The 15,023-nt window shown below is 45.9% G+C and overlaps 1 protein-coding gene across 3 annotated transcripts; it reads right to left on the bottom strand.

The window, feature by feature from the left end:
• Window positions 1-209: 209 nt before the first annotated feature.
• On the bottom strand, window positions 210-12,122 carry atl2 (atlastin GTPase 2). Of its 3 annotated transcripts, none has more exons than XM_067236271.1 (13): window positions 12,050-12,122; window positions 8,177-8,556; window positions 5,928-6,062; window positions 5,684-5,788; window positions 5,469-5,519; window positions 5,071-5,127; window positions 4,867-4,959; window positions 4,578-4,716; window positions 4,303-4,430; window positions 4,028-4,084; window positions 3,864-3,935; window positions 3,168-3,599; window positions 210-1,855 (listed from the first exon to the last, which is right to left on the bottom strand). In XM_067236271.1, exons 1-13 carry the CDS (start codon window positions 12,120-12,122, stop codon window positions 1,736-1,738), a joined length of 1,842 nt encoding a protein of 613 aa, XP_067092372.1. In that variant the 3' UTR covers window positions 210-1,735. The 3 variants fall into 3 exon arrangements, with proteins under 3 accessions (XP_067092372.1, XP_067092371.1, XP_067092373.1); XM_067236270.1 differs by lacking the exon at window positions 210-1,855 and adding an exon at window positions 1,873-2,580; XM_067236272.1 differs by lacking the exons at window positions 210-1,855; window positions 8,177-8,556; window positions 12,050-12,122 and adding exons at window positions 1,873-2,580; window positions 6,916-7,019.
• Window positions 12,123-15,023: the final 2,901 nt, after the last annotated feature.

The following is a 15,023-nucleotide window of genomic DNA, read 5'->3' as shown; positions in this document are numbered from 1 at the left end:
ATAGTCTTAAAAATGGCTTAAATTTGACTTACTGAAACCTGCAGGAACCCTGACAGAAGATCTGATGTTTGACAGCAGACATATGACACCTTCCAACTAAACAGTCTGATCAAATTTGCTACTATTGTGACAAATGTACATTTATTTTTTACACCAAATCCATTTAACAGTGGCAAAGTTTTTCCCAGAAAACAGACCAAAGTCACGTGAATATTTTCATTTTTATTCAATAAGCTCAAAAGTTCTTTATTGAAAAATAAATTACAGGAAATGGATTTAAAATCAGACAGACAAAACATCTCAACCCAGAGATCACATTCCAGAAAAGCTTTGTTGTCCAAAAGGTGGAATACAAGGGCTACAAATCTTGAATTGTTTGAACCATAACAGACTAGAACTAATCCTTATTTGGGAACAATCCTATAACAAACCAAACCCTGGTTCTAGCTGGTCAAAAAAAAAAAAAAAAAAAAAAAATCAAGTCAACAATTTCACTATAAAATGTATACAAATTGTATTAAATATGTCACATACATGCCCTATTTGTGATATACATATAAAATGAGACTGTACAGACTGGCTCTTTCAAGGCAAGACAGTTGTGGATGGAACTGATTCTACAGTGTACTCTTACATGATATTACCATTAGTGAAGATTCAAAAAAGAAGCATTGTAATATCTGTTCTCTACCACTTAAAAGTTGTGGGTTTTAAAGAAAAAGCAAATGAGTGAAATGGTCAGAATACCATTCCCCTGCTCCAGAAGCATAGCCCTGGGCCCTGGTTCGTTCTACGCTACGTACTTCAGCTCTCAACAGGGAGCAGAGGGGGAATACTGGTAGGTACACTACAGCTAAGATGCAGGGTCAGTTGTCAAAAAAAACAAAACAAAAAAAACAGAATCCTAAACAATTACAGACCAAAAGTTTGTTTTCTACAGTTCATCTCTTTTAAATAGACAGAATGAGAGAGCGAGAGCATCGACTCAGATGGCCCGTTCAGAAACAGTCCCTAGTTCCTCGAGACTCAATATGATACAGCAGAGGGCATGATATGGTACAGGCCATTCCTCCCAGTCTATCCGAAGGTAAACCATCTTGCTTAGACCTATCCATCTTCTCAGATCTATTCTAGGTAGGGTGGCAAGGGGGCTGTTTCAGGCCAGGTTAACTTGGGTACAGTACACATGCAGACAGATTCGTTTTGCATCCATTGTCACAACTATAAAACAGCCGTTTTTATCCCTGAAGTACTGCTGACACCCAAACAAGTGCAATTTGCTCTTGACTGGATGTGACAGACGCTGATTTGTCCTGTATCCCTGACGTTCCATTTCATATCACTTGCGATCCTGACAGAAGTTTGTGCGTGTGTGGGCACATACACGATGGCTAGCATTTGCAGGTGCATAAACAACATGGCACATTCAAGAGTATCAGTAGGGCAGATTTTGGTAAAGGCCAAATACAGAGACAGAGAAAGAGAGTGAGAGAGCAGACCAGAGATGCAGATAATGACTTCCCCTTTCATTGCTTGTTGATCATCCTTTTCGGCCACTGGGGGGCGATGTGGAGCAGAGCAGCCAGCAGTCTTAGCAGTACTACAGCAGACAGAGAGGGCCGAAGGGATTTGGGGGGGGGGACTCAACTTTGGTTTTGAACAGTTCCACAGCTCTTGGACTTAGCGCACTGAGTGATCGGGCGAGTGAGTGAGTGAGGGGGGATGGGGGAGAGAATCAGCGGGCCTTTAACTTGGCGCGCTGCGGAGCCTGCTCTGTCAGGCTGGCTTTGAGAGAGTTCACCACAGTCTGCCTCACGCCGTCCTCCATATAGTGTTCACTCAGGGGCTTCAACACCTGGAGACACAGGAGGGAGGAGAGAGCGGAGCACACAGGCGAGAGGACAGGAAAGAGGGGAAAGATAAGGATCATTTGTAGAGTGATAGAGAACAGGAACACCAGACATGTGGAGGGGGGGGGGAGAGAGAGAGAGAGAGAGAGAGGGGAGGGGTGTGATTAAAAGACTTGTTCAAATCACCGTGGTGGTTATGTGACGACGTGGACAAACTAAAGAGGAAAAAAGAAATGGGTGAGAAGAAGCAAAAGTAGAGAAACCATCCAACATGCAGACCACAAACACTTAAGATCACCTCCACACACAAAAAAAGAAGATAATGGCAACTGAAATACATAACGTCAATCATCCCCCCCAAAAAAAGAGTCCCTCTCTTGTGCGAACGAGCGGGCGTGCTGTGCTAACATTCAGGGAGAGAGGATTGAGGGGTTCCAACCTGAGTCCCCAGACATGGGCAGGGTGGAGCGGGCAAATCCAGCCACCCCGGCCCCTGCATCGAGACAGAAGGACCAGAGCGGAAAGGCTAAAGGCAGCATAGCAGCTAGCATATCTTAGCTTAATTTAGTCTAGCGTAGCCAGAGAGATGCTAGTTAGTCTTGTCGTGCTGGCTGGAGGAAGCTAAGGAGGACAGTCTGAATCTCTGGGCTGGTCCTGCTTCTGGGGCTGCTGGGAGGAAAGAGCTCCAAGCAACTCGACGCTTTGCAGACTCAAAAAGCTCCCAAAACACCTGTAGACACGGGGGGGGGAGGGAGGGGGAGGTTAGGAGTTAGAGAAAGACAACCAGAGATAGACCAGACAGTTGATTCGGTAAGAGCTTCACAGACAGGCAAGAGGTATGACTGACCAAGCGGCCACCTCTCTCACCTTTCTGGGTGTCCTCTGATTAGGCAGAGAGAGGAGGGAGGGAGGATTCCGATTAGGAGAGAAAGATTACATAGAACACTGTCTGATTGAGCGATCAGATAGCAGAGAGGAACAAAAAAAAGAGTTGATTGGGTGGCGGTGTAAAATGAAAGGATGAAAGAAAGAGGATCATTGGAAGATAAAGGGTTTGAAGGACGATTGAAGAGGGTTGGGGGATTGGGGTGATGTGATGATCTGTAGTCCGGAGCAGGGACATGAACATCCAAAGGAATATCCGAGACAGACACAACAGACAGAATCATGGAGCTCCACAGCCTGAATTAGCAAGATTCCTTAATTAGCTTTTCCTAATTAATGATCTATGATCAAACAATGCTGAAAAAGAGATTCGAAAATCTTGACAAACCACACAAAGGTCCTCAGAAATCCCTCTCTCGTCCTCACACCCACCTGTTCCCAGAGGGTCTCAGCCACCAGGTCTATGAGGGTCCCCAGCTCCCGGAACTCTCCGGAATACTTGACGTAGGCCCAGGTCGACAGCGCCATGAGAGCCATCCCCATCACCAGGTTAGCCAGCGCCGCCAGGGTGCTCAGCCCCACGAAGCCCGTCACCCCGGACACCACGTAGGTGACCAACATGACGGCGAAGAGCGTGGCGGGCGTGCGCGCGGCGTAGAAGATGTTCTTGCCGTCGTTGTGCTTGGTGAAGTTGGCGTAGGCCTCGTCCAGCTCGCCCTCCAGCTGCTGCTGGTAGCGCAGGCAGAAGTCCTCGCCGCCCATCTTCTTGACGGCCCGGAACTGGCTCACGGAGCATTCCTTGAAGTCGTCGTGGCAGCGCTCCAGGTCGGCAGGGGCGATGTAGGGCTTGTCCCCTCCGCAGACCTGACAGAGGGGGGGGGGGGGGGGGGGGGGGGGAACAAGACAACATGAGCGCTTGGGAAGGTTTTCTAATGCTGCAGCCAAATTGATGAGTTATGGATACTGAGTAGAATACATAGGCCTTTGTTTACAAATCCCACTGTAAAATGTTTGCCTCACATGGAAAGGTAAAACTATTTATTTTTTTAATAGTTTCTCAGAATACGTGATCATCATAAAAAGGCTAGGTGTGTGTATGTGTGTGTATATATGTGCTCCAGAACCCACCAGTTCCATGTTCCTGTTGTAAGTGTCTTTGGCTCCGGCCACTGCCGTCAGGTTGTTGGCTTCTGCTGTTGCCTAGGTAACAGAGGAGCGTGTTGGAATAGACTGAGGAATGGAGGGATTGGATCAGATGGAAAATAAAGAAACCATGCAAGAGCAGTACGGACCTGCAGCATGGACTTGGGATGCGGGAGCTCCTCCCCCTGGTAGATCTTGATGTAGGCCTGGAGAGATCAGTTCAGACGCCCCGGTTAGAAGAGACTCCAACATGCATCCACCATCCCAATTGATCTTTGAATAAGCAAACAGTGATGTGTGGTTCTGAACGGCTCCCTCGGAGAGGAGTGATGCTGTGGTGAGTGGGGCCCTCGACAGGTGCTCTCCTAACTGCAGTGTGAGCTGCCATCGCGGCAGAGCGAGGGGGGGTGGGGAGAAGCCTGACCTTGAAGTACTCCACCAGGTCTCTGCAGGTGACCTTAACCCCGCCGATCTCCTTCTCGACCAGCCTCTCAGGGGCCAGCAGCAGGGGCACCAGGTCGGCCAGCTCCTGCTTGAAGTCCGGGTCAATATCTGAGACAACGACATCATCATCATCATCATCAAAACATTCTGTATATTTGTATTCTTTAGTGCTTTGATGGTGTGTGATGCTGGATGTGATGCTAGATGTGATGCTGGATGTGATCGTCCTCGGGGAGCAGATGGGGGAGCGTTGACCTTTGAGCCTGCCGTCGAAGTTAGGGTTGGTGGCCACCCTGAGGCCTGGGTGGGGGAGCAGGAAGCAGCCGATGGTGGTGAAGCAGGAGTGGATGTGCTTCCTGACGTTCTGCAGCTCCTCGTGCTGGTTCTGCTTCACCTGGGAGTGCACGCACACACACACACACACTATTTGCTCACAGTTTTGTGTTTATTTATTGAAATAGAGGATATGCTGAGAGGTTTTAAAAATCTCTCTTGTCTGGGTGCTCTATTCCAGATGCTAGTGTATGGACCAGACTCCACTCACCTGCAGTCTCCTATCCAGGAAGTGGTTTCCCCCCTTCAGGCCATAGTTGTGTTCATAGGGGTAGCACCAGTCCCGGATCAGGAACATCAGAGACTAAAACGACAACGACCACTGAGTTCAAAACTAGATCCTAGATGCGGTTCTGAGTGCTTCCATGACAGATTTTCCCAGATGCAGGGTCCATCTCCAGACTGGGTGTGTTACCTGGAAGGGTTTCAGGTAGATCTCCTCCATAGCCAGACGTCCATATTCTGTGAAGAGCTATGCGACAGAGAGAGAGAGAGAGTGCAGGGGGAGGAGAGACGAAGAGAGAGACAGTGAAAGAGCAGAGAGTGCAGGGGGAGGAGAGACGAAGAGAGAGAGAGTGAGAGTGCAGGGGGAGGAGAGACGAAGAGAGAGAGAGTGCAGGGGGAGGAGAGACGAAGAGAGAGAGTGAGAGTGCAGGGGGAGGAGAGACGAAGAGAGAGAGAGTGAGAGTGCAGGGGGAGGAGAGACAAAGAGAGATAAAAGAGAAGGAGAGCAGAGAGAGCGAGAGTTCAGTCCTGAAGCCACCAACAGTTCTCAGAAGGAGCCATCCATAATTGGAGCTCTTCAGTGTTTACCTGGAGGTGCTGCAGATCATCCTCTTGTATGTTATGAGACAGGTTATATACCTGCAACCATATAGAAAGATGAAACGGCTACTGACATTTGGAAGCAATCATCTTCACCTCAATCACCTCACAAACTTGGGTTTATAGTCATTTTCTGCAGTACAACAATTTGTCGCTCCATCTTTCATGTGAATGCACGCACGCACACACACACACACACACACCTGTACTGAGCTGGTCATGGTGCTGAGAGCAAACACAGTAGCACAGTCCTTGATGGTTGACTGGCTGTCAAACGCCCCCTGGGTGTCGGCTAGCAGAACTGCAACCTGCCAGCAGAGCAGAGCAGGTTGGAATCTGCTGCTGGTCTTTGTATAGAATGCTGTGTATGCATGTGAGCACATGACGTTTCTGCTGGTGTGTGTTCATATAATAGGATGCGTGGACATATGTGTGTGTGTGTGTCACCTTGCTGCCGTCTGGCTTGGGCACCACAAACACCTCGCTCCAGACCTGGATGCCGGTGGTCTCCCTCTCACATCCCCCCCTCCAGCTGAAGCCCGTCAGGGGCTCGTCATCCCCCCCCATCCACTGGTCCAAGTGCTGCTGGCACCACAGGGAGGAAGGGAGAGGTGCAGAGAGAGGCAGAGAGAGAGGGGGGGGGAAGAAATGAGACACAGACCGTTTGTGTAGATTTGCCGCATTTCCTACTGACATGCATTTACATTAGATGGCCACTGGGGGGCCCTGTGATGTCATATTCAGACCTGACTACTAATTCAGAAGTAAAGCCAAATTGGCATTAGATGTTTATTACACTAGTGCTGACTAGGCCCTTTGTACAAGATAGGTCAAGGATAACAGAACAGGGTTGTATGAATGCCAAAGTAATCTATCAAGACAAAAGTTCCCTGGACTACAAGCATGCAATTCATAGCTGATCATTAGCTGTGTGCTGAAACAACTAGTTTAGGGTCTGGTGTGTGTGTGTGTATATGTGTGTGTGTGTGTATGTGTGTGTGTGTAGTGCCTTGGCAGCATTCCAGAGAGTTAGGTCAAGGTAAAATGTTTAAGATAATCATGACTGCAAGTGACATATAGGCTCAGTTTCCCAGACCTGGATGAGCCTGATCTTAGACGAAAACCTTTTCCAATAAAGATCTTCATAGAATTTCTCTCTTAGTTTAGGACTAGGCTTAATACATGTGTGGGAAACTGGCTGATAATCACAAAACCATTGTTTAATGATATTCATAGATGTGTTAAATCAGAGAGTAGATTCCACAATAAGGAGGGGTTTAAATGGACAGATCTCGTAGAAATATCACTTGCCACAAAGCACAGCTATGCCATAACTCTATTCCTCTCATCTCTGTGGCTGTGAGAGTTGAATATAAAAGGTTAAACTAGCACCTCAAGATGGTGTATATGGACTCAACAGGATACAAAAACAGACCTGTGAAGGACCTGCTGGAAATGGAGAGTGATGTGTGGATGCTGGTTGTGTCTGGGGGTGCTGCTAGTCATTTTGGCAGGGTCACAGTGTGCAGTTACAGTGTGTGTTGCTGATGGAACATGAGGGCGCAAAGTCATCCTCAACAGCTGACCCTGGAGGAGATGGAGTGGAGAACACACACACACACACGGCAATCACTGCCTCTCTGCTCTGGGAGTGTCACCTTGTGTGTTCTCAGCAGGCACACGCCAACAGGCACTCAGACACACACAGACACACACACACACTCGACCGCGACCTTATGCTTTTCTAATCAGGTTCCACTTTGCTGTCACTCATCCGGAGCCAGGCAGGGAAACCGTTAGTTGTCCGGGGCGACACTTGGTTGCCACAGAAACACTCCCTTCTTGACCCACTGTACGGTGACATGTGGCAGCTGTGTGTAAGACGATCTGGTCTGTTCCTGTCTCAGCAGCTGATGCTACAGCAGGACTGTGGACGAGGGACTGGTCAGTCCACCATCTGTCAGACTCCTGCTACCACCTCACCATGAAACAATAAGCCTCGACTAATTGTTGGTTTAGCATTTTGTCTCTTTAAATACAGACGTTTACGTGAGGTCACAGCTGAGCCTGCCCTTCCGAAACGACGAGCTACATCGATTGCCGGCTGCATCGACAGAAGCGCACCAGTCTGGCTCGTAGATCCTCGTTCCAGAGACACAGCCACGGTGACGCGCACCTCCGCCCTGGGGGAGCTCCCGTCCCAGAAACCCCCAGAAAAGGCATCGCCTCGTTCTAATTAAATGGTGATGAGACAAAAAAAACTTCTGGGGTACAACTTGGGGAACAGCTAATTAGCACGACAAAGGGAATCTAGGAATGGAATACACCTACAGGAAGGACTGAGATGAAGCGAGGAGGAACTAAACACTTCTCAACACATCCCAGAGGACTGTGTGAGAACAAATAGGATCCTTGTTGGACCACCGTGTCTTTTGTACTCATTTGCGTGTGTGAACAACTGTTCTTTGTTTCAGGGAGGTGGATGTACAAAAAATCTGGCTCAGATTGAAACCTCTTTAGAGTAGCTCACCTGGTTCTGACACACAGTATCACTCTGTCAATGTGTTTGCGGTGGAACTAATAGGAGCGCGGTTAGAAAAGCTGTGCATGGTATTGCATGCCTGTCTAGAGCATATGTATACCACAGAACTGGTTATGTCTTTCCCAGCCCAGCGCTGTCAGGGCGAGTATCTCACCTGGTTGTGCATGTAGCGCAGCATGAAGTCCAGCAGGAAGGACTTGCCCTTCCGGAAGGCTCCGGCTACAGACACCACCACCACGTTCAGATCCCTGATCTCATCCTGCAGAAGCAGCTTCTCCAGCGCTACAACATCCAGCTCAAAGTTGTGGTCGTCCTCGTGGGCCAGAACTATCTGGATGGGCCGGGCTTTCTCCTCCTCCTCGACCACAGGTTCTGGCTCTGGTTCCTCTGGGGAAGGCGGGTCAGTGTCTAAGCCTGGCTCCGAGTACAGATCCTGGGGTTCATCGGTCTCCTCCTCCCTGGCATCCTCAGGCACGGCCAGGGGAGGCTTACTGTCTGGGGGCATCATTGGGACATCCTCGACCCCACTCACACCTAGGGGAGAGAGGAGAGACAGCTGTCAGACCAGCCTATGGCTGTGGAGGGGGGCAGAATAGAAATGAAATCCAACATCTGGATATGATAAACAATTAGGTGCCACAATTCCCCCACCGTTGAATGATTCAGATGATTTATAGAATAATGCACGGGCAATTTGCAAGCTGTCCAGTCATGGAGCTGAATTCTAAAAGCCAGTCGCCTTATTGTGCAGCAGTACACCCTGTACTGCTGGGCAATAGATAGCGTATGAGGGCCAGAGGAAAATGGACCTAGGGTTTTGACAAATGAACTAAGACCTAACGGGTCACAGTTGGACTGGTTGTGTATAGCACACACTGAACAATCGTAACAAGATATCAGGCAAGGCTCTAAAATCTCAAACAATGTGAGCATTACACAAAAGCCCAGATTGGAAAGATTTCAAAAATCTTATTGTAGTTTCTGCTCTCTAAGTAGGCCTAACTGAAAGGACGTTACTTCAGCTTGAAGAAGAATGTGTCCTCTTCTTGTCGTTGGAATCATTCTGATTGTATTCTAAATAAAGGCACTCCCATTGACAGGAAACAACTCATCCTGCCCCAGTTATCCTGACTGGCAACACCAAACAGAACAGGTAGGACAGGTATCTAGGCTCTAGGCTTGGTTATTCACTCAATTAGATCACTGTTAGGGGTGGCATGAGACAAATGCGTCATTAACCTGATAGAAACCAGCCTACTTTCCTGTATCAAGATGAAGTCAAAGTCCTTGCTGATCACAACACCTTTACGGTTATCTTGGCCCACACTTTTGACAAAACCTTGAGTCTTCAGTCCCTCAACCACGCTTCATATGAAGGATTCCGTCATGGACGGGTTCTCTCTCTGCACTGACACTTCACCCTGTGCCAAATGCACTTCTAATCGTGCCAAATGACACTGAGAATTTGAACATTTATCAAAAAGCCCACCTGTCCTGTACACAAACCCAGCCAATGGCCAGGGCTGCGTGTGGTTTGGGGTTATTAAAGGCTGGGTATGATGGGTTGGTAGCACTGTGATGTGGTCCTGCTATGGTAAACAACAGCGTTTGGTGGCGGATGCCAGAAACAGAGAGGGAACAGAAGGCAGGAGAGAACATGACCGTGCTCCACCCAGACTCCCACTGAGGGCTGCCTTCACAGCCAGCTGAGGTGCCCCGCTGACACACACACACACACACTTCCCTCGACCTCTACGGAAAAACAACACTTCGCGAGAAAACATTCAATATTAGGAATATTAGATAAGATATTCATCTTAGCCAATCAGCCTGGGGCACATTGAAACCATGTAGACTACATGTTAACAAAGAACACTTCATCTCAAAGTACAGTTACACCTGATGCTAGCAGACTGGCAGCAGTGCTTCCATTGTATTCTATGTAGGCTACTGCTTTAGAGCTGTAACTGATACTATGTTGGACATCTGTGTCATCGACTGGCTGTTTGTTTTTAGCCCGAGTTAAACTAGACCACTCCACCCTTAGGTCTACATAGCCGGGTCTGTATTTGAAGCACCATTCTAGGACACAGAAGACGGGTAATTTAAGAAGCTTTGCTTTATAAGATGAAACAGCTAGCTCTATAGAGAAGACGAGAGATTTTTTCATGGATTGGCTGCAGGTATACGTTATTTTTTGTGAGGGAGAGTGAGAAAGTGTATGTGTGTGAGAGAAAGAGATGGAAAGCCCTAGTCCTTAAATTGGATTCTACAACAAACTAATATTTAAATACACACTCATCCACAAAGTCTCCACCTTGACAGAATCTCAGAGCCGACGGTTCCAAAATTAGCTCAGTGTTATCATGGCTCTTTCCTTATCTTTCTAATGGCCAGTCCAATCGTCCTGGGTGTAATCTGCATCGCAGCACAGGTTTAATGGCTGTGACTAAGGTACCGCTTCTCTCTATCACAGCTCTCTGGCTCATAACAGCTCCACAAACTCTGTCCTGCACCACATCAGAGAAACCTTGAGAAGACCCTGCTCTACTTGGCGCAGCACGCCATCTAAATATGGATAACTTTCCTTCGATTAAGGGTCATTTTATGTACAGAAATACTCCCATCCAGTCGTCTACCCCACACCTCCTGTGTTGCCAGCTCAAGGGCTGCATTATAGTCCTCCTAAGCGGTTTTCTTCATCCCTGCCCAGTTGGACAGCGGTGGACGACGACGACTATTTTTCATCTTTAAACTAATCTTTAAAGGTAGGTGCAGCAGATGAATAAGACATGAGATGAAGACATCTCTTCAGACTATTGAGATTCATCCCCAGGAGACTCGGCTCTCGTCTGGACTGGTGTCAAGCAGGCCAGACGTTCAACAGCAGCCAGCAAGCCCACCAAGGCCAAAGTGCGGTGCAGTCAGCCCAGCAAGAGTGTTAACTGTTGCCACATAATCCCAGCTGTGCTTCAACATGTTCATACAAGGGTCATTATGATAAGGGTCCTTGTGATCTTATGAAATACTTTTCCTATTCCCTTATATCCACCAAGACAAAAATGCAACACTTCGCAATATTTACAATTTATTTTGCCATTGGAATTAGTATACACACACACACGTTGACTGCCAGTGCATATACATGATATTTGGGGCTGTCGTGTACCACATAATCAAGTGGGGCTGTTAAAGAATAAAAGGCCCAAGTGAAAGTTACTGCTGGCTGTGCAGGCAGAAGCACGTGAGGAGCACCCTAGATAAGTATTTTACCACCCTCTGTAAGATGACAGTATGTAAACATATCTCGCGTTTCATCAGCACTCATGGCAAGGCAAGCAGCACCTTACACAACGAGACACGAAAACAAACAGGTGTTCTTGCTTGTCTCGCCGGGGTATATCAACAATGGTAAACTGCGAAGAATGAGAAGGCATTGGCTGTTTCATATGCAAAACATTGCTGCCAAATGCAAAGTTAGCTGGTTTAACGAATACCTAGATAAAAAGATGAGCAAATCAGTAAGAAACTAAGAATAGCCCGCTTAAAATATCCTAAACATTAGCCGGTTAAGACGACACGGGACTTGCTCGTTGTTGAGTAGGGGAAAGAGCAAGCGGTAATTTAGTTGTTTTCTAAAATTCCTGTTTGCGAGGACATCAGTCAGAAACAATGCCAGAAACACAAACTTAAAACAAAACTCAAAATGCAAGCTACGTGAAAAGGAAGACAAGCGGTCCAACGTGACAGAAAGATGCATGTGATATTGACAGCAGTCCGTAGCAGTCACAGGACGGATCGGATCAACTCGTTGGCTACTGTGTTGACAAGCACTAAGTAGCGTTAGGTTTAGCAATGCAGTACACCTTTCACTGGCGCGATCTCAGAAGCATACATCTGAAAACACAGCTAGCTACTTAGCCAAATAGTTCAACTCCAGAGTAACTATATTCGTGTATGAGTTGAGCCCCTGACATACATTTGTTCACGTCCCAACAAAACCCCCTTGAAATGTTTAGAAAGTTACCTTTGTCAAATACGCGGCTTTTGCAGTTTGTTTCAAAATGATTACGATTCCTCAGCCCGCTCACCTCCGCCATGTTGCTCTGAATCAGATGAAGCTGACGTCGACAGACCCAGTTTCTCCTCGTGCCTTATCAAGTTCACATGGAGTTACTCAGAATGGCAGGAAGAGAGACGGCTGACCGGTGTGCGACTCAAATGTAAAAAAAAATTATAAAATGTTTTAGTTTAACGAAGTACACCTAAAAAAAACACCCGTTTAATTGGTCACATTTTGCAACAATGCAACAGGTGCCACTTTTCATCGCATGTTACTTTGAATTATACTCCGATGTTTCTTTGAAGTATCAATATGTTCCTTGACGTAATGTTGGTCAATATAAAGTAAATTTAAACGTACAATTTGTATTGTAAAAAATTATAATTATGCTATCTATGCTATGTCTCATATAAAAATGTGGTCCTGATACAATCATCATCGATGTATCAATGTTGCAATAGGATGACCTGTTTTCGCAATCCAGCATATGTTCTTCTGTTTTAGGTTATACCAACTTTCCTGGGACTTTTTAGAGGAAATTAAAACAACTTCCTTACGATGCTTGGAATGTCTGTTTGGCTTTCACCACCATCCAAGGATCTCTTCCTCATTCAAGTTTTCATCTCAATGTGTAAATATCTTTTCAAGGTGTGTCAAAACTGTTTTAGGAATATAAATGATATATTATCTGATATTGTAGGCTGTATGAAATGATCTAACTTCCTCTTACTTTCAGACTAATCTCCTGTCTTCTGATACAGCTAACAGTAGGTCTGATATGTTCTTTTTGACATTTTGGTGAATCTCTTGACAAGAGAAACTTAATTTCTCTGAGGCCTTTTTAACAACTGAGCTGGTTTGAGCTGTGTTAATTTACTTTATATTGTTTGTATAGGATGAAAATGAGAAATATCCTTGTACCAAAGGCACCTTCCCAGAACTTGCATGGGTCGTAAGAAGTTGCACATTCTCTTTATTTTTTATTTTATTTATTTTTTTACTGCAGAACATAATAGTGACAACCTGAAGCAATTTAACCACAGATTTCCCAGTGGCATATTTTTCCCTCACACATTTTTCACATGTTACAGGATTACCTTAAAGCAGTCATCCAGTATAACTAATTTTACACTCCCCACCATGGCTATCTAATACAGATTTTTGTAAAGTGTACCTGGTGCGGTGCCCACATTTGTCTCTCACTGAATGTTTACAAAGGGGAAGGCCCTAAGTCTCTCTGTGGCTGGACTCTTTCCCAGAAGCCTATAGAGCACAGCCGTTGCTGATTTGCTTATGTCAGCCATTATAGCAGATAGGTATCCACTGTGACAATTGAGGCACTTTAAAATGCCATAAACATCTTCAGCTGTGAGGGGCAATAATGACACTGAGTTGTTTAACCAGTGAAGCATCTGCTACTCTAGCTGTTTGCTTAAGTACAGTAGAGTCATGGAATGATTTCCTCTCTTTCGGTTTCACACTAAAGTTAATTTGTATAAAATATAGTCTGCTTCAGCTAAGTGGCTGTTATCTACTCAGGGAATTATTATGTGTGATTTGGGTTCAGGTATTCCAAGATGATTACTACTGAATGCAGTTTCAACAAGTCACCAGTCCTTGCACATAACTTTGTAATTGAATGTACAGGGGTGAGCAAGTACAATGCATATTACAGTTATGTTGGTTATCAGAAAAAGTGACAGGAGATATAAAATGTAGCTTGGAGAAACATGGGAATATGAATTGCAACCATCTCTTGACCTCTATACAATGGAAAGAAATGGAAGGTTCAGTTGTATATCCGTTTCCTTAAGTTGGACTCTTTAGACTGCAACAAACTTGCTTTGTAAGCCTAATTTTTTTAGTCACTGTTTGCTTTGGCTGGGATGGACTTGGCTCTGTCCGCCAGGTTTTCTGGAAAGTCAATAGTCATTATGATCAAACTGCCTTGCAATGCCCTTTCTCAGGAAAACTATTTATTCTAGGGTAATATATATTGGCCCCTGTATTGATTATTTCTAAGGATAAGATAATAAATATCTTATCCTTAGAAATATTATTTATCCTTATATTAATATAAGATTTTGATAAATATTAAATAAACCATCTCCGAGCTACAAGAAGAATCCTTGGAAAATTGTCCAGAAAACAATCCAGTTCACTTTCAGTTGTACTTGTAGCAATGCTGTTCTAAAGGCAGAGAATCCCAACACACCTGTCACAAGAAAATGTCATCCTCCTCGGAAAGCTGTGAGCCTTACCACTCACCTCCTTCCTCTGTTTGCCCTTTATCAGGTGTCAGGGAGACTATGTCAAGAAATCCACCCTAAGCCAGAGCCACAGAGGCAGGAAGACTGGAACCGTGTGAGAGGGCCAGGGCTGTGGATCTTTGGTGGGATGTATGGGAGAGGCTTCAGGGTATGGTGGGCAGAGAGAGAGGGGATTCACAGCCAGCCTTAAATAACCTCTCACAGATCCCACCCAGATTTACTGGACCCGAGGAACAAACACTGATCGAGTGTCTATATGGCACTGGTTCAATGCACGCGGACACACACACACACACACAAGGGAGACAGTAAACACACACACTGAATATGACTTCATGCATGAAGCACACAAATGACGCACATAGCACATACCCATGCAGGCCAACGCAGACCCATCCAGTGTAACTGATCCAGGAGATCCCCCTCCATTCAAGGATTAGATGTGACATTTAGGGTCTCCTGAAGGACTTTTCTGTACGCCTTGTGATGCACAGGTGTAATACAACCCCAAATGACCTCAAGAGTGCTGTTTACAGGTCAGGAACACCAGTTAGTACATTACAACAACAACAAAAAACTATTTTTGTTTGTTAATCTGACTATTTATGAACTTTATGTTAATGGTCTATCTAATCTAATCTACCATATCTAATGGTTTTGGTGCATGG

The sequence above is a fragment of the Osmerus mordax genome, chromosome 5 (assembly GCF_038355195.1).
Source record: "Osmerus mordax isolate fOsmMor3 chromosome 5, fOsmMor3.pri, whole genome shotgun sequence".
NCBI lineage: Eukaryota > Metazoa > Chordata > Actinopteri > Osmeriformes > Osmeridae > Osmerus > Osmerus mordax.
This window is presented reverse-complemented; position numbering and strand designations above follow the sequence as displayed.